Source organism: Halichoerus grypus, chromosome 11 (genome assembly GCF_964656455.1).
Source record: "Halichoerus grypus chromosome 11, mHalGry1.hap1.1, whole genome shotgun sequence".
NCBI classification, from domain to species: domain Eukaryota; kingdom Metazoa; phylum Chordata; class Mammalia; order Carnivora; family Phocidae; genus Halichoerus; species Halichoerus grypus.
This window is the reverse complement of record NC_135722.1, coordinates 39,758,356-39,778,171: the sequence shown is the minus strand read 5'-3', so window position 1 is coordinate 39,778,171 and position 19,816 is coordinate 39,758,356. Positions and strand designations below refer to the sequence as shown.

General features: G+C 44.8%; 1 protein-coding gene across 1 annotated transcript; it reads right to left on the bottom strand.

The window, feature by feature from the left end:
- Positions 1 to 13,122: 13,122 nt before the first annotated feature.
- On the bottom strand, positions 13,123 to 16,373 carry RPS13 (ribosomal protein S13). Its single transcript, XM_036098651.2, has 6 exons — positions 16,217 to 16,373; positions 16,024 to 16,072; positions 15,761 to 15,839; positions 14,377 to 14,546; positions 13,818 to 13,918; positions 13,123 to 13,200 (listed from the first exon to the last, which is right to left on the bottom strand). Exons 1-6 carry the CDS (start codon positions 16,237 to 16,239, stop codon positions 13,167 to 13,169), a joined length of 456 nt encoding a protein of 151 aa, XP_035954544.1. The 5' UTR covers positions 16,240 to 16,373; the 3' UTR covers positions 13,123 to 13,166.
- Positions 16,374 to 19,816: the final 3,443 nt, after the last annotated feature.

Here is a 19,816-nt window from a genome sequence, read left to right as displayed (position 1 = left end):
ACAGGCCTGCCAGATTGATGAGGAGGATGATTAGACACCACGTCTTGATTGCAGAAGAGTAAGGTTCCAAGAAGACAAGTGGGACAGGGGGTTTCGTTGTGGCCATCTCTGACACCATTTACCACACCCGGGGTGATCCAGGCACCCCATTTACTGCCCAGGACGGGAGGGCAACCCTGAGTGGGGCCCTGCTGGAGGTGGGGTGGAAGTAAGAGAGGAAAGAAGCTGGACTCCTCTCCAGGGGCAATTCCACTTGACCATGGCTTCAGTTTCTACCCCTCCCTGTGTGTCCTTGTGAACAATGGAGGCGCTGATACTCTCTGCCTCAAGCCTAACACATGTAAGTGCCCAGTGAGTGGTAGTTATTATTTGGCATCTCTGTGTGGAGATCTTAAAGACAGTTTAAACCCAGCGTCTCCAACACTGAACTCATAATGTGCTGCCCATGCCTGCCCCTTCCTTGGTGTCCCCTACCTGCAGGAACGGACCACCGTCCCTCCTCTTGCCCATGTCGGAGGCCTGGAGGTCATTTCTCATACCTCGTACTCTCTATCGCTCCCCACAGCCAACCTGAACCCAAGTCTTGACAAATTTACTTTCTAGATGTTTCTCTAATTTTTCCACTCTTCTCCATCTCTACCCTAACACCTAGTCCAAGCTTACAGTCATCTCTCCTTTGGACTCTGGCCTCCTTACTGGTCTTGCAAATTCACTAGGCCCTTCTATCCACCCACATCCATTCTTCACACAGCAAGCTGACAGAATATTTTCAAAATGTAAAGCTGATCATGTCACTCCCCTTGATTAACGCCCTCTATCCCTGTTGCTCTAAAGCAAAGGCAGGTTGTTTAAAAGGCCCACAAAGTCCTGCCTCAGTCTCTCCCTCCCGCCAGCCCCACTCTCCCTCCCCCACGCTCACTGTGCTCCCTCTGCCACAAGGCCTTCATATCCCTGTGCCAGCAATGCCCACTCTGCTCCCCCTCCCTGCAGATTAACCGCTCAAGGGTTACCTCCTCAGAGAAGACCTCTCTGCCTACCTGGTGAGATTCACCCACCCAACCTTGGTAGGCTCTTGGAGCACCAGGCAAATCTTTGTAGGACTTGTTACAGTTGGCATCCACATTTGCATGGTGACTATTTGAATACCTTTCTCCTCCAAAACCCTGCAGGCTCCATGAGGGTAGGGACTATGTCTGGTTTTGTTCACTCTTGTATCCTAAACCTTAAAACATTACCTGACACATAGTTCAATAAATATTTGTTGATTGGATAGATGGATGGATGGATGGATGAATGAGAGAGGGGAGGAGAGGGGAGGAGAGGGGCCAGGGCCATTGGAAGCCTTTAGAGAACGTAGCTGAGTGAAGAAATGGGCAGGTTGGGCAGAGCCCAGATGACTCACAATACACCTGATTTTCCAACCTTTAGGCAGATGCAAGGCCAGAAGGGCATCCGTTAGGCTGGAGGAAAAAGTGATTCCGTTAGGACTGGAAACACTCATTCTTCCTGCCCCAGCGCCTGTCTTCTGGAGGTGTTGGAGACTTGAATAGTTTTACCTGCTTCCAGAACTTAGCATGCCTACCTGGTCCAACCTCCTTTTCCAGATAAGGATCAGCCCAGCAGTGAGACTTGGCCACCACTGGGAGGCAGTGCAGGGATGGAGAAAACTGGGCTTAGGCCCTGACAGACCAGGGGCCATCCTGACTGTGCTAGTCACAGACTCTCCAGCCCAGGCTCTTCCCCCTGGGGTAGTGGGACCTACATCTCACCACCTGAATGGCTAACTGACCACACTCCAAAGTCCCAGTTCAACTTCCTCAGTGACCTCCTGCGATGATGTCCGGATGCCTTCACACACCCACCCATGATGACTATGGCTTCCCTTTCCAGCCCCCACCCATTCTTCACCGGGCTTTCACAAGTCGGAGACCTGTCCTTCAACAGAGTTGAGAGTGTCACACTCCAGGCTGCTTTGAGAAAATAAGAAGAAATAAGCCCTCTGTTTCTAAAATCTAATGTCCAGTCTTTGTGGCCTCATATTGGTCATATGACCTTGGGCCAGGGACTTTATATCCAGTTTACAGGAGGAAACTGAGGCAAAAAGAAGTTTAATAATTTGCAGCACAAGGTTGCTATAAAGCTGCAGTGAGATTATGGAGGCAAAAGGTTTTATAATCCAGAACTCCCTGATCCTGAGTTAGGAGTGGTTAGTGCTCAGGGATGATTTGCATCGATGATGACACTTTACTTAAGAGTAGGGCTTTACAATTTACAAAAACCACACCCTTTGAAATCTGTGAACTTGTTAATAAAGAAGTGTACTAAAGTAGGCTCTCAAATAATGTGCCAGACCCTCTAGGAAATGTGTGTGCCTCTCTGGTGAGGGATTTCAGGCACTGCAACAAGTTAGCTGGAGAGATCTAGGGCAACGGGGAAGGTTCTAATGACCCTCAAAGGGTACCTACCTATCAGTCTTCCTTAGGAGACCAATCTTTGAGCCTAAACTCATATTGGTGGAGTGTGAGGGCCAATGTGACGGCTCATGGTGAGAGGATCCCAGATCAGTTGAGACTAAAAGAGGAAATGCCAGCAGAGCAGGACCCCCAGGATGACACAAGACTGCCCACCTCCTGTACTAGACGGTCTCTCTGCCCCAAGTCCCCCCCCCAACCCCATAGGTAGGGCATACCAATCCCAGCACCATGGCATCCCCTTATGGGCACCACAAAGCAATCCACGAGCCACAACCTCCAGCCTGTTGGTCAATGACTAAAGGAACACAGCCCCAAAGCAGCCTCTCCCCCTTCAGAAGTCCCAGCTGGGCTCACCCTCAGGCACATTGACTACCAGAACCAGAGAGGACAGTCCCTTGCAGAGATAGATAGCATCCTTTCTATTTTTCCAAGTTCCTCCTCTTCTACCTCCTTCCCCCTCACTGCACTCCTGTGCAGTAGAGTTCCATGTGAGACCTAGTACACAAATGAGGGACTACTATCCAGCAGTAAAAACCCAAATCGTGCGTGGTGACCTTCCCATCCCTGAACGAGTTCAAGCAGACACTGAATAACCACCTGGGAAGAGCACTCCCAACCCAAACTGAAGCAGCTGCCAGGTCCTGTGGATTCTACTCCTGTGACCCATCTCCCACCTGCACCTGTCTCAGCAGGTCCCGTCTGTGCCCACCCAGGAGCCATTCCCCTGCCCTATCGGCCCTTACTAACAGCAAATAGCTCTAGGTCTCCTACAGAATAGTCTAGCAACTTGGCCTGGACCTGGGCCCTCTGGGAGTTGACGTAACTCCTTTTCCAGACTTTACTACTAAGTTCACCAATCAAAGTAAAATACTCACTGGACCCTCACACTGCACACTCTCCACCTCCATTCTTTGCTCATGCTGTTCCCTCTGCTTAGGAGGCTCTTTGCCTGCAGTGCACCCCCTCCCTGCTTGCCCAACATGTCCTTCCTGACCCAGCTTAACTGCCATCTCCTCATCTCCTCTGTGAAGCCCTCCAAATTCTGTGATTTTTCCTTAACACTTATCGGCATCTCTCTTCTGAAGCTCATTCTGTCTTGTGAGGTTTGCATACTTCATGGATAATGTGCCCCACCCCATACTAGTCTGCAAGTCCTTTAAAGAGCAGGACCAGGCATGGGTCATCTTACCAGCATCTGGTGCGTTCAATGTGCGTTGTGAATGAATCAGCGATGAATCCAGACCCTAGCTAGACTGCCGTTCACTGCTGTATAGAAGAATATTTGTCCCAGAAGTGCTCAATAAATATCTACTGAGTGAACAAACTGTTTTTATAATTGTAGACCTCACAGAGACTTTTTATGTTGGACATACAAAAAGACAAAGAGACTGTAACAAAAACCCCTTGTACCTAAACCGAGGTTAGAAAAGAAAGCATTACAGGGGCGCCTGGGTGCCTCAGTCGGCTAAGCATCTGCCTTCGGCTCAGGTCCTGATCCCAGGGTCCTGGGATGGAGCCCTGCATCGTTGGGCTCCCTCCTCAGCAGGGAGCCTGCTTCCCCCTCTCCCTCTGCCTGCCTCTCTCCCCGCTTATGCTCTCTAATAAATAAAATCTAAAAAATAACAATAAATTAAAAAAAATAAAAGCATTACGGACACAGGTGCACCTGTCTGCACAGCCCTGCCCAATCCTGCTCAGCTCCTCCCCGCTAGAGGCACCACTCTCCCGACGTGGGGCTATCACTCCCAAGCTACCACTACGTATGTCACTGTATTTGGAGCTACAGCAACACGCCAGCAGCAGTGAGTGCAGGTGAGGTTGGAATGCTGGCAACACACTTGCTTGGAGCAGAAAGGCAACTCTTATCCTTAGCTCAGGAGAATGTGAATTTTTACTTATAGGTAACAAAATTAGAGAGAAACAATATAAAAGAGAGCAGCGCCTAAATTCACTTAGATGTCTGGAGATTTTAAAAGTTGATTTTTCGGGCACCTGGGTGGCTCAGTCGGTTAAACATCTGACTCTTGATTTCAGCTCAGGTCTTGATCTCAGGGTTGTGAGTTCAAGCCTGGCACTGGGCTCCACACTAGGTGTGGAACCTACAGAGAAAAATAAAATAAATTTGATTTCTCTAGTGGATATATTTCCATACATTAGGAATTAGCTAAAATGTTACTATTAATAATTTTTAAGTTGATTTGTCTAGAAGAACATGGATCTTTTTTTTTAAACCTTTGTATGTATGTGTTTATTATTTTAACTAATCTCTATGCACAACACGGGGCTTGAACTCACGACCCCTATATCATGAGTTGCATGCTCTACTGACTGAGCCAGCCAGGTGCCCTGAACATGGGTCTTTATTATTTGCACTCCTCATAAAAACAAACAAAAACAAAACAAAACAAAAACACTTGAAAAAAAAGGATTGCAAGAGGCATCGAGGTATAGTGATAGGAACACTAGACCTCCTAATGGTCTTGGTTTGAGTTACCTTTTTTGAACCTCAATTTCCCCATCTTTTTTTTTTTTTAAGTAGGCTCCACACCCAGTGCAGAGCCCAATGTGGGGTGTGAACTAACAACCCTGAGATCAAGACCTGAGCTGAGATCAAGAGTCAGATGCCCAACAGACTGAGCCACCTAGATGCCCCTCCCTACCTTTAAAATGGAATATATGTATTTTTGAATCTATGCCAAGCCTCCTTCCAAGAATATCTGAAGTTAACTTTTGGGAAATTGTGAATATCAAAGAAATAATAAATGTGAAAGCACATTTAAATTATACGAAGCTACAGATTATAGGGTAAGTGTTAGCACCAGCAACAACAGTATGTGCCACCCGGTGGCAAGAAAGAGTAACTGCATCAGGGTACAATTCAAACACTATACGCTATAGGCATCACAGTTCAATTTCTTGCAAGGACGACTGGGTATTTGAGGAAGCTCTCTAACATAAATGACAAACAAGCAACAGCAAAACCTAACATGTAGAGGCAGAAAGAGTTGAGAATGAGAAATACCTATGAAACAACAGGTTTCTATTAAAAAAAAAATTAGGGGTGCCTGGGTGGCTCAGGTCATGATCTGGGGTCCTGGGAAAGAGTCAAGCTCCCTGCTCAGCAGGAAGCCTGCTTCTCCCTTTCCTTCTGCCTGCTGCTCTGCCTGCTTGTGCGCTCTCTCAAATAAAATATTTTTTAAATGTGCAACTATAAGCACTTTATTTTATTTAAGATTTTTCTTTAAAGATTTTATTTATTTATCTGAAAGAGACAGAGATAGGAAGGAGAGGGAGAAGCAGGCTCCCCACTGAGCAGGGAGCCCAATGCAGAGCTCGATCCCAGGACCCTGGGATCATGACCTGAGCTGAAGGCAGACGCTTAACCAACTGAGCCACTCAGGCACTCCTCAAATAAAGAAAATCTTTTTTTTTTTTTTAAGATTTTATTTATTTATTTATTTGACTGAGCGAGCGAGCGAGCGCACACAAGCAGGGGGAGCAGCAGGCAGAGGGAGAGAGAGAAGCAGGCTCCCTGCTCCACGGAAAAGGGAGCCCCATGTGTGGGACTCAATCCCAGGACCCCCAGAATCCGAGCCAAAGGCAGATGCTCAACCAACTGAGCCACCCAGGTGCCCCTAAATAAAATCTTAAAAAAAAAATTAAAGGGGGCGCCTGGGTGGCTCAGTTGGTTAAGCAACTGCCTTCGGCTCAGGTCATGATCCTGGAGTCCCGGGATCGAGTCCCACATCGGGCTCCCTGCTCAGCAGGGGGTCTGCTTCTCCCTCTGCCCTCTTCCCTCTCGTGCTCTCTGTCTCTCATTCTCTCTCTCTCAAATAAATAAATAAAATCTTTAAAAAAAAAAAATTAAAGGAACAAAAATGAGCTCTGAGCAGTGGTGAACTGGATCTGGCTCATAAGGGCTCACAAGAGCCAACTGTTAAATTTTCAAGAATTCTGCAAGCCAGTTAAACACAGGCATTATTTAAAAATAAAATATATAAACTCAAAAGTAAATAAATTATATTCAAAACAAATATAATGAATACTCAAAAGCTATTATTTCCTGATTGTTTTATAGTTTTACTATTATCCATGGTCTTGAAATCACTTACGTTTATTGCTTCTGTATAGGGAAAATCCTATATAATGGTCTACTACTGAGCATCTCTTCCCAACTCCACATCATGACAGCCCGCTGGTAGCCTGAAATAGGCTATAGTGGGAGTTTTTACACCACAGAAGTAGTAAACACTACAAATCAGGTTGTCACCTCCCTCACAAGAGTTAAACATTCGCCAACATACAACATCCATGCATGTGTACAACACACGTGTATACCCACAACATACATGTATGCACACATATGTATACACACAACGACATACATTTAATACTTAACAATATACCACTGGCATGGAAATTTAAAATATGTAGGAAAAGAGATGAACAATAGTTGGTAAAAGATGAAAAAATAAGAGGATCAGTCCAGAATGTCTGAGCAAATAATGATTTCCAGAAAGAGAACACAGAAAATAGTGTGAAAGAAACATTAAAGGAATAATTCAAGAAAATCTCCCAGAACTGCAAGGCAATTTTGAGACTGAAATAGCTCACTGAGGGGGCGCCTGGGTGGCTGTCAGTTAAGCATCTGCCTTTGGCTCAGGTCATGATCCCAGGGTCCTGGGGTCAAGCCCCACATCAGGATCCTTGCTCAGTGGGGAGCCTGCTTCTCCCTCTGCCTCTGCCTGCCGCTCTGCCTACTTGTGCTGTCAAATAAAATCTTAAAAAAAAATAAAAATAAAACCAAGGTATTATTGCAAAACTGAGAAAAGCAAGCAATAAAGAGGTGATCCTAAAAGCGAGTCCAAAAAAAAAGAAAAAAGACAGGTTACAAACAAAGGAGTGGGAGACAGAATGACACCTGACTTCTCAACAGCAGTTTTTTAATCTACATACAATAATCGCTAAAAATTTTTAGGAAAAATTTCCCACCTAGATTCTATTCCAAGTCAGGTTCTCTATCAATCATCATTGAGGGTTGAAAAAAAGCCCTTTTCCAAGATCTCCAAAAATTTTTTTCTACTCTCGTGTGCATTCAGTTAACATTTATGTGCATTAATATTGAGAACCTAGGACGTACCAGACATTATAATACTAAACACTAGGGATATAGCAGTGAACAAACAAGGTCCTTGATCTAATGGGTCTTATAATCTGAAAATATCAACATAATGTGTCACATAGTAATCGGTACTCTGAACTGCAGGACTAAGGGGAAGGAGTGCTGGGTGGGAGGGTTTAGATAGGGCCTATGACGTTACAGTTGAACACACTTAAAGGAAGGAACAAGCCACGTGGATAGCTGGGGTAAGAGCCTTCCAGGCTGAGGAATTAACAAGTGCAATGGCTCTGGGAAGTGTCTGAAATCATGCCACCAGGACATGAAAGGGTGGTAGATGAATAGAGGTGGCTGGAGGAGGCCAGGTAACAGGGGCCCTTTGTGCTGGATACTCTCCTCTTATCCCTCCAGACCCACTCTCCACCGTTCTCTGCTGCCTGGGAATCTGATGTTCATGTACCATATCAATAGGCCCCCTTGACCTCTGGCTTCCTGTGAGATTTGACCAATGGAAAGCTCCTGCATTCAATCAGAAGGTAGCAGTCCTTAGTGAGGCTCACAGCTTCTGTCAGGTGACCCTCCCCAGCTCTGAGTTCCCTTGCAGTCTTCAGACTAGGGGTGGAAATGCCTAAGGTTTCCCCAAGGTTGCTAGCTCGAGGGAATCATAGGCAGTATGCCCTGTGGCTTCCCTAAACCCCACTCACATCTTTGTAAAACGTTCCTTTAGTAGATTCTCTCCAAATTCCTCAATGTGAGTATGACATCCATCTGTTTTCCACCAGGATCCTAACACTCCCTTATAGGGCAAGATGAGGATTTTCAATTTTATTCTGAATGAGATGGGAAACCACTGGAGGTTTTTGAACCTATGAGACATCATGTGACTTACATTTTATTTTTTAATAAAATAAAATGTGCGTGAGTAGGGGGCGCCAAGGGTGGGGGAGAGGGAGAGAAAGAATCTTAAGTGGGACTCCATGCTCAGCACGGAGCCTGATGTGGGCTCAGATCTCATGACCCTGAGCCAAAATCAAGAGTTGGACGCTTAAAAACAAAAAAAAGAGCTGGACACTTAACCGAGCCACCCAGGCGCCCCAATAACTTACATTTTAAAAGATCACTCTAGATGCTGGATGTACAGAATGCCTCAGTGGGGCTCACAGGTGGAAAGAGAACACTTAGGCAGCTTTTAGTGCAGTAAGCGTAGAAAGTGACTTGGGGTGGTTGTAGTAAAGGTCCTAAGTGTTAAATGTCGGCATATGTTGTAAAGGTAGAGCTAAGAGGATTTGGTGATCAAGTATATGTGGTGTTAAGAGAGAAAAAAGTCAAGGACTTAGGTTTTTGGTCTGAGGATAAGTTGCCATTTACTGAGATGGAGATGTCTGGGGAGAGAGCAGGTTTGGGCTGCAAAACTCAAGAGTTCTGTTTGGGATAAAAAAAGTCTAGGTGTTTATTAGAGATCTAAGTAGGGATGTTGAATAGGCAGATGCATATCTAAGGCTAGAGTTCAGACTGCGAAAGAAGAGATTGTTTTTAGATGTCTTGTAAAATACTTCTAAAACCACACATATGCATAACTTTGATTAAAAAATAGTAAGGAGGGGGGCGCCTAGCTGGCTCAGTCAGTAGAGCATGCAACTCTTAATCTTGGGGGTCCCGTATGAGTTTAAGCCCCACGTGGGGCATAGAATTTACTTAAAAAAAGATGAACAGCTGTCACTTGAAGGAAAGATGATTTTTAAGTTGCTTTTTTTTAAAAAAGTAAACTCTATGCCCATCATGGGGCTTAAACTCACGAGGACCCTGAGGTCAAGAGTTGCATGCTCTACCGACTGAGCCAGCCAAGCATCCCAAAGAAAAGATGATTTTTAAATGAAGAGAACAGTTGTTGAAGGAAACCTTCAAACCCTAGCTGCTCACATATGGGTAGATATGGACAAATAGTATGCATATGCTGTTTCCAACTGTGTCAGAAAAGATATTACAAAGAAAAGACATTTGGAAACTTGTTTAAAAAGGATGAATAGGGGCGCCTGCGTGGCTCAGTTGTTAAGTGTCTGCCTTTGGCTCAGGTCATGATCCCAGGGTCCTGGGATCGAGCCCCACATTGGGCTCCCTGCTCTGCAGGAAGCCTGCTTCTCCCTCTCCCACTCCCTCTGCTTGTGTTCCCTCTCTCGCTGTGTCTCTCTCTGTCAAATAAATAAATAAAATCTTTTAAAAAAAATAAAAAATAAAAAAAATAAAAAGGATGAATAAATGTCTAAGTCTGAAAGACAGATGAAGACCATATTAAACAGAAGTGGAAGCAGGAAAAAAAAATCAATTTAATTAGACTGATCCATTTTTTAAAAACAGGTAAGAAAAATCATTAGGGACAGTACCAATAAAATTCTTAAACTTCTAAACAAGATGAAAAGACAGAGAAAACTGGGAAAAATATTTGTAGCACATGATAAAGGGTTAACAATTACAATGTTCCAAAAGAGACAAACTAGAATAAGGCATGAATAGGCAGCTCCCAAAAAGGAAATGTAAGATATTCATTAATCAAATAAGTAAAACAGAGTGTAACAAAATAAAAACAGTATCATTCTTTCAAAACCAATTTTGAAAGAATGCGAAGAAATGACATTCTCATGCACTTTTTGAGAACTTTATCAGACTTTTGATATATAGTTTTGCAAAATATACAAAATATAAAAGATACATGCCAAAGTTCCCATTCCTGTTGAGTTTTTCAGACAACTACAAGGCAAATTACAGTAGGTGACACCTATGGAATTGCAAAACCAGGACAAAATCAGTAAAAAATGATAATGGAATGATACATGTAGTATGATGTCCATGTACCAAGAATGTCTTTGTGAATATCTAAACAGGTAGTTATCTGAAGGAATGTTCACCAAATTTTCTCTCTGAATGATTTAACTATTACCACGGATTAAGTACCTCATGTAGGGGCGCCTGGGTGGCTCAGTTGGTTAAGCGACTGCCTTCGGCTCAGGTCATGATCCTGGAGTCCCGGGATCGAGTCCCGCATCGGGTTCCCTGCTCGGCGGGGAGTCTGCTTCTCCCTCTGGCCCTCCCCCTCTCATGCTCTCTCTCTCTCAAATAAATAAATAAAATCTTTAAAAAAAAATAAATAAATAAGTACCTCATGTAATCCTCACAGTAATTTAGATTCTAGATATTTTACCCGCACAGCCTTTAAGTGGCAGGGCTATTGCTGAAAACCTAAGTTTAGCCCCCTCTGCCCACTACTTAAAAGGACTGCATATGTTTTTACATTTACTATCAAGTATACTAATTTTTTAAGGCATTAAAAACCTCCCCCATGTGGTCGTATCTAATATTTGCAGTAATTCTATTGGCTTGATGGCAAGAATCACAAATACACAAATGCTTTTTTACGTAGGCTCTGTGCCTAGTGTGGAACCCAATGCAGAGCCCAAAGCAGGGCTTGAACTCATGACCCTGAGATCAAGACCTGAGCTGAAATCAAGAGTCGGGACCCTCAACCGACTGACCACCCAGGAGCCCCACAAATACTTCTTTTAATTAAAAAGAAACCTAGTTATGCTTTGAAACATCAAATGCTCACCACCTATTGATTACTTTTTGGTCCAGAACCACTAATACCATTTGCATCAATGCAACATTTGCATAGCTACCTAGGGATTGCAAAGGACCATGCTGGGAGTTACCTTGTTTTACTTGTTCATCACTCTTGGGAGATGTTTGCCTTATTAGTCAATTTAATTCCTGGTTTATGATGGCTAGCCACTTCTAAGACATGAACACAAACACAGGGGATTTAAAAATCTAACACCAGGTAAGAATTAAAATACTTAGACGGTTTCCCATTATTTGTGAGCCCATGAGGAAGGGGGACTGAGTCAGCTTGCATACCCAGCACAGAGCACACAGTGCAGGGTAGGTGAATATAGGAAGTGCCCTAAGAAATAAGGTAAGTCACTTAGGGTCTGCACCCCCAGAGCACAGCACTCACAAGGCTATCCATGCTGGCTAATACTGGTCTCTTGAAAACAAGGGACTTTGCCTAACAGTGTGATTTCAAACTCGTCTGATTATTGCTTAGGGTAAAACTTAAGAAGCTTTTTAGTTTACTCTTAAAATCCTACTCGTTCAAGACTTGCCTCTTTAAAAAAAAAAGAAAAAAAAGAATTTTATTATCTCAGAGCAAGCGAGCAAGCATGAGCGGGGCAGGGGTGCAAAGAGAGAAGCCGGCTCCTGGCTGTGGGGCTCGATCCCAGAACCCTGGGATCATGACCTGAGCCAAAGGCAGACGCTTAACTGAGCCACCCAGGCACCCCAAGACTTGCCTCTTTTAAACAGGGATACCCACGTACCTCATTAGGTTGTTTTAAAGAATAAATATTCTGAAAACACCCAGATGAGTACATTCTAACGCATCCAGAAGTCACAAGGTTCAGTCACCTGAGTTTATCTCATAAACAGTTCTTCTGGTTCCCTCTGCTCCAGATAGAACTGTGCTTGTTGGGGCGCCTGGGTGGCTCAGTCGTTAGGTGTCTGCCTTCAGCCCAGGTCATGATCCCAGGGTCCTGGGATCGAGCCCCATATAGGGCTCCCTGCTCAGTGGGAAGCCTGCTTCTCCTTCTCCCACTCCCCCTGCTTGTGTTCCTGCTCTCACTCTGTCAGATAAATAAAATCTTTAAAAAAAAAAAAAGAAAAAAGAACTGTGCTTATTACTACCTGAATTCCTTCTTCCTCATCTTTAAGCCTCACCAGCAAGACTGGGATCAAATACCAGTTCTTCCTGAGGTCCCTCCATACTAAAGATGTTCCTCTTGCAGAGGAACTTATACTAGACTATACTACTATATACACTACCTGGATGACATTTATCACAGGTCCAGCTCAATTTTTTTTTTTAAAGATTTTATTTATTTATTGAGAGAGAATGAGATAGAGAGCATGGGGGGGAGGGTCAGAGATGCAGGACTCCATCTGGGGATCATGACCTGAGCCGAAGGCAGTCATTTAACCAACTGAGCCACCCAGGCGTCCAGGTCCAGCTCAGTATTAACATCAAACGTATCAAGAACACTTAGAAACGGGGTACCTGGGTGGCTCAGTTGTCTGACTTTGGCTCAGGTCATGATCTCAGGATCCTGGAATGGAGCCCTGAGTCAGGCTCTGCGCTCAGTCCGCTTGACCCTCTCCCTCTGCCTGGGCTCTCTCAGTAACTAAATTAAAATCTTAAAAAGAAATACTTAGAAACATTTTTGTCATGACATCAAAACAATTAAGTCACGACTTCCTTCTCTTCCAGTCCTGCCACCCCCCTCCCCATTTAACAACCACCCATGAAGTTATAAACTGCTTAACTAGTTGAGCAGTGAAGGGATGGAAAAAGAAGGGTGCTATCTCATTGTTCCCTGTGGAATCACATGCTTCTCATTGTGCTAACACACTTCCACATCAAAAAAGATCAACATATATTAATCAATGATACGTTATTTTTAGGGAAAGAAATACAAAATATGCTTCTAGTTAGACAATGATTTTATTGCTTGAGTACATGGTCAAATTTATGCGACCAGGGCAGAGGCTGTGGATGACTCGCTGAAAAGGAAGAAAGGGAGAAGAAGAGCTCATTAAAATAGGTCCTCCATATTCATTCACAGACTCACACCTAATGGAGCTACTTCCAAACAGTTAAAATAAACCACAGATATATAAAATGCACGAAAATGCAAAGTTCCTGTATTAGTTCATTGTGCTCAAGCATAGGAATGAAGATGCCACTCATCTAAGGGAGAACTGGCTAACATAAGGAAAAGCCCTTCTGGTGGAAAACTGAATGTTTGGAAATTATTATAGTGAGCCATCTACGCAAAACTGAGGACAACATAAACACAGGGAGCAGAGGTATGAACTGAAACTCTACCCACTATCTAGAAGTGAGTCAAAGGGCTTATTCGTGTTTTAAAAATCAGGGATCTGCAAACCATGGCCCTTTGCTTGTCTTTGGAAATAAAGTTTCGGTGGACCACAGCCACGCCCGTTTGTTTATGGACAGTCTACGGCTGTATTCCTCCTAATAATGGTAGAGTTGAAAGGGTAGCTGACCACATAGCCACAACCTAAAACATTTACTAACAGGCCTTTTACTACAGTTACTACTCTATTTACTATATGGCTAACGTCTGTTCTTATTAACAAAAAAGGTTAATACTTACTATTTCCAATTGGGGGGGAGGACTCGCTTAGTCTTATAATATCGAGCCAACCGGTGAATACGGCTCTCGATCAGAATCAGTCGGAATTTAGCATCCTTGTCCTAAAAATAAAAATAGACAGAATTCAAGAAAACCACTCAAAACAACATTATCAAATTTTATTTTAACAAAAGAATGTATAGCTACCATGCACTCTAATGAAGTTACCCAATGCCCTGTAATAGAATCAGAGACTAGGGTTCATGTGGCTAGAATTAAGTCCTTAAGGGAATTTAAGGCTTCCAGAAATCTTAACATGAATGATTTGCAAAACTCTGCAAATAAAAAAAATAAAATACAGCAACAAAACTCTGCAAATAAACACTTCAACATTTCCAACCAAATGAATATACTGCATCTAGTGGAGCAAAAGCCGCTCCCCCACCCCAATTTCTTCTGGTAGAATTTATTTCAAAGCAACTGGAGTGTGACAAGTTTGTGCTTTAAGCCTCTTTAGGTAATTTTCACATAAGATGCATTATACTTTACTAAGTTCATATAAGCAATTCTATTCCCTTACCTTTCTGTTCCTCTCAAGATGCTTTCGAACAGCAACAGCCTTCTTAATCAAATGGTAAAGATCCTCAGGAAGATCAGGAGCAAGTCCTTTGGACTTAAGAATTCTCAAGATTTTATTGCCTGTCACAAAACGTACTTGTGCAACACCATGGGAGTCTCTCAAGATCACACCTGAAAAAGGAGTAATATAAATTCCCCCACCAAACACACAGCTGAAGCATGTGATGTTAAAGCTCTGAGATCAAGTCATTTTCCAAGTTTTCCTCTGTAAAATGGGGTTACTTATGTATCACAGAAACCAACATGAGAATGCACGCAAAGCTCAGTCATCCAAGGTTGGTTTACCCAACACTAAGAAAAACCCTTCTGGAAGAAACTGTGAATGCTGGAAGACCATCATCACAGCAAACTTGCTGGATTATAGGCCACCAAAGAAATCAATGAGATTCCTGCTATGTATATTTACTCAATAACTAAAACCCACCAGCATTTATTAAGAAATTGTATTAGACATTCTTGTAAAAACTTCATTATTTTTTAAATCTCAGAATAGCACCATCTGAATACTTGACAGCCTATTACCTATTTATTTATTTTTTTAAAGATTTATTTATTTGACAGACACAGCGAGAGAGGGAACACAAGCAGTGGGAGTGAGAGAGAGAGAAGCAGGCTTCCTGCGGAGCATGGAGCCCGATGTGGGGCTCGATCCCAGGACCCTGGAATCATGACCTGAGCTGAAGGCAGACACTTAACGACTGAGCCACCCAGGCGCCCCTTACCTATTTCTTATAGCCTGTAATACCTCTGCTAGGCTATATAAGCTCCAAGAAGGCACATATTTTGCCCTTTTCCGGACTACTGTATTCTCAGGGTCCAGAACCACGCAGCAGGCAAACATTTGCTGAATGAAACCACTTGCACAAAGTTACACATAACTGAGATTCACACCACAACGTAAGAGTGTGACAAGTACTCTGAGTTGTCAATGCCAACTCCTCCACTTAATAGGTGAGTGATCTGGGGCTAGCTGTATAGCTGCCCCATGCCTCAGTTTCCTCAACTGTAAGATGGCAAAAACTTCGCATTTCAAAGTACAGCGGTCAGAACGAAAGGAGGTCAGTATATGTAAAATGTTTAGAACCATTCAGGCAGGAGAGCGCCAAAGCCCACAGTAAATACTCGTTATTATTTTGGAGAGCATTTTACTAATTCTCTCCTCTTCCACATAAGAACTTGCACTAGGCCCCGGTCATCGGTAATAAAGGCAGGGAAACGAGCAAAAGGTGTTCAAAGCACATATGCGGCACATTTACCCCCAGCGACTTTTCCAGCGAGTTGCACGAGGGCAGGCGGAAGGAACTACGTTACACAGAAACACCCACCGATCTGTGAGGGAGTCAGGCCCTTCTTGGCCAGTTTGTAGATCTGCTCCTTCACGTCGTCAGACGTCAATTTCAGCCACTGTTTATGGAAAAGAAACTGGCCTTAGGACGAGAAACCAGGGATGGTACCGAAGTTCAGCCGTCCTCGCCATCCTCAGCGGCGCTCCTCAGGCACACATGGCCCCACCCGGCACCGAGTCTCCCGAGGGATGGACGGCAGCGCCCCCCCCCCGACTTCTCCCGCGTCCCCGCACGCTACTTACGGTGGGGACGCTGCGGCGGTAAGGCAGAGCCGACTGGGACAGGCCCTTCCTGGGGAGAGAAAGAGTCTCCGGATGAGGTGGTCAGTGCCACAACAGCCTAGAAAATCATCCTCTCGACCCGCTACCCACACGCTCTCCATTCCTCCCGACCCCGCTGCCCAGCCCTGCAACCCGCTCAGAAACCCGAACTCACCCGGGAGCGTGCATGCGACCCATGATGGCGGCGGTCAGGCAGCGAAAAAGAGAGCGAGGGTAGGAACGCCACAGGAAATCACCCAGCACACAGGAAGTGACCTCACACACGTCCGCGCTTCTCGCGTGCAGGAGGCGGAGCTACGCTGCGTGGCCCCCGGCGCCGGCTGGCTGCATATCCCGAAGTGCACTTCAGGTTTGTACTGCAAGATTCCTCAATCGACAGGACTACACATCCCAGCATGCGTCAGTCTTTGAGGAGGCTCGTGGCCGGAGCGGGAACTTAAGACGGCGGCCGGCGGACTTTCTGGAGGAGCTGCCTGCGCTAAAATCGTGCAGGTTCCAATCCCGGCCTGGGAGAGAGCGTGGAGCAGCTACGGCAGCAGGGGTTGGTGGATTTGGTCCCTGCCCTAGAAAGGCCGTTAATGTGCGACACCGCCGCTCAGCGAATTTGGGTGCCTGAAGTTCAACCACACACAATTGTTCATTCATCCACCAGCGCCAGGTCTTGTCTTGGGACTAGCTACCTCAAAGTCTGTCCCTGCCCGTAGTAAATGCACTGGTAAAATACCATGCTGATAAGTGCTATACTGGAAGTCGTGGTAGTTACCGCCCAGCCACCGCTACGATTTCTTTTTTTTTTTTAAGATTTTATTTATTTGAGAGAGAGAAAGAGAGAGCACGCGTGCGGGAGCCGGGGGAAGGGACGAGCAGACACCCCGCGGAGCAGGGAGCCCGGTCAGCGGCTCCATCCCAGGATCCTGGGATCATGACCTGAGCAGACGCTTAACCGACTGAGCCACCCAGGCACCCCCCATTTCTTATTTCTAATCCTAATTTAATCTCTTGGGGAGAGATTACTGACCACAGAGAAGAACCCAGGGATTGGAACTAGGCCGGGGCGGACCTCCTACCCACTACCTGCCCCTCCACCTGGTAAACTTCCACCTTTCCCCTACAACGGGCTGTGCGGCGCTTGGCTGGGCAGGGGGGCGTGTTGGGCGGATCCTCATAGAGCTCCGTTCCCCGGTGAGAGAGACTGGCAAACAGGAAAGAGTTTGGAAAACAAGATTGCAAAGGCAGGAGCTGGGTGTAGAGATGAAAGAAGTGTGGAGGACGAGAAAGCAAAACAGGTATTGAACTTCCTGGCAAAAGGGAACTGCCCCTGAAACTTTAAAGATTGACTCAGTGCTGGTACGGAGAATGAGTTGAAAGAGTGGGCAAATGAAGGGGCTTGTTCAAAAAGCAGCATGGCTCTGGGAAGGAGGGAAGTCAAATCAGGAAACGTCTGTCGATGTTTAAAGTAACTGGTGAGACTTAGAAAGTACTAAAACATCCACCTCCGCTCTTTCAACCTATCACTGATGAGTAATTTTCTTCTAAAGCATTAGGAATTCCATTCAAATTAGGTAATCTATTTTCTCCTAGCAAAGATGCATTCTTACCATTAGCCAAATTTACATCTTTAGTGCAAATATGGAACAGATATCTCAAAATGAACAAGGCTCCAATTCCTAAGCCCCATCCCTAGCCACCTGCTCCAAACCCCTTGATTTCAGTTAAACACTACCCATTAGCTTAAACCACAAAACTTGGAATCTCGTTTTTTCCTTTTTGTCTTGTTCCCATTAAGAGTCATCTCAGCTTTACCACAAAAATATATCATGAATACATTCGCACTTCTCCATTCCTGCTGCTACTTCAATCCAAGCCACTATCATCCTTCATTTGGGCAACTCAGTGCTATCCCAGCTATTTTTGCTTTCACTCATGTCTCCACCTCAAACAAATGCAACCCATTTTCCACCTAGCAGTGATAAAAAAAAAATATATATATATATATATTTTTTTTTTTTTTTTTTTAAGAATTTATGTATTTGAGGGGCGCCTGGGTGGCTCAGTCGTTAAGCGTCTGCCTTCGGCTCAGGTCATGATCCCGGGGTCCTGGGGTCGAGTCCCACATCGGGCTCCCTGCTCAGCGGGAAGCCTGCTTCTCCCTCTCCCACTCCCCCTGCTTGTGTTCCCTCTCTCACTGTCTGTCTGTCTCTGTTAAAAAATAAATAAAATCTTAAAAAAAAAAAAGAATTTATGTATTTGAGAGAGAGACCTAGCCCGAGCAGGGGTGAGGGGGGTGTTGCAGAGGGAGAAGCAGGCTTCCTACTGAGCGGGGAGCCCGGGGCCGTACTCCATCCCAGGACCGGGCTCCATCCCAGGACCGCAAGCTCATGACCTGAGCCAAAGGCAGAGGACGCTTAACCAACTGAGCCACCCAGGCGCCCTTAGCAGAGTGATCTTTATAAATTGAGGTCGGCCTGCGTGGCTCAGTCGGTTAAGCTTCTGCCTTCACTCAGGTCTCAATCCTAGAGTCCTGGGATCAAGTCCCACATGGGGGGGTCCTTGCTCAGCAGGGAGCCTGCTTCTCCCTCTGCCCCTCCCCCTGCTTGGGCTTGGGCACTCTGTGTCAAATAAATTAATAAAATAATAAAAACATAAATCAGATAATCTATTACTCTTCTGAGTAAATCACTCCTATGTTCTCAGTGCATTTAGAATAAAATCCAAACCCTTGATCTTGCCACACCCACTGGTTCTAAACACTGCAGCCACACTTACGCCTTTCTGACGCTCCGAGGTAACAGGAGTGTTCCTTTGCTGTTGCGGTTGCCACTACTGAACTGCTCTTTCCCAAGGTTTTCTCAGGTCTGCCTTTCAGATCCTGACCTCTAGGTCATCTCAAAAGAAGCCTTTCCTGAGGAAGACCATCTAAAGTAGTCCTCCCTTCCAACATAACATCCTATTATCTTCATAGTGCACAAATCTCTGACATTTTCCTTCTAGTTGTTTGGTTGTCAGCCTCCAAAAAAAAAAAAAAAAAAAAAAACCGCTGAGAATAGACTGTTCAATCCTTTTTCATTGCCTCCAGCAACCAGAACAGTGCCTGGCAGGCAGGAAGTTAGGCACTCAGTAATTATTTGAATGAACCTAAATAATTTTTTTCCCCATTTGAAGATGTCTAGACTACTAACTTTATTTCAGGAGGCAGAAAATAGTGAGAAGAATTAAGATTTGGCAAACTAGACCAGATCACAATACATCTGTATGTGATTTGGATCAGGTCAGTTACTTAGTCACATGGGAGTTTAAGCCCTCAAGCATTGCTGGAATGATTTGCCTTGAGGCCCCTGACTTGCCATCACAGTTATGTCTTACAGTGGAATTGACTGAGGGATTGATATAACCAACAGTAATGCTAGATAGATTGTTTTTTGAGAATGTCATTCTGGTTAGAAACAAGAATCATTAGAATCAGTTGCTAAAAAGACCATATAACTCTTCTAATAAGGAATGTTGACTCAAATATTCATGAAATAGGAATTATAACTATTATTTCAGAGGGAGAAGCAGGCTGCAGGCAGAGGGAGCAGGCTCCCTGGGGACTTGATCCCAGGACCTTAGGATCATGACCTGAGCCAAAGGCAGCCGATTAACCGGCTGAGCCACCCAGATGTCCCGTTCCACCAGTTTTTAATTAACCTTATCTGGCTGTTTGTAGATTCAGTAGTATCAAAGGTAAAATGTAATGTGTGTGCTGAATGTTAAT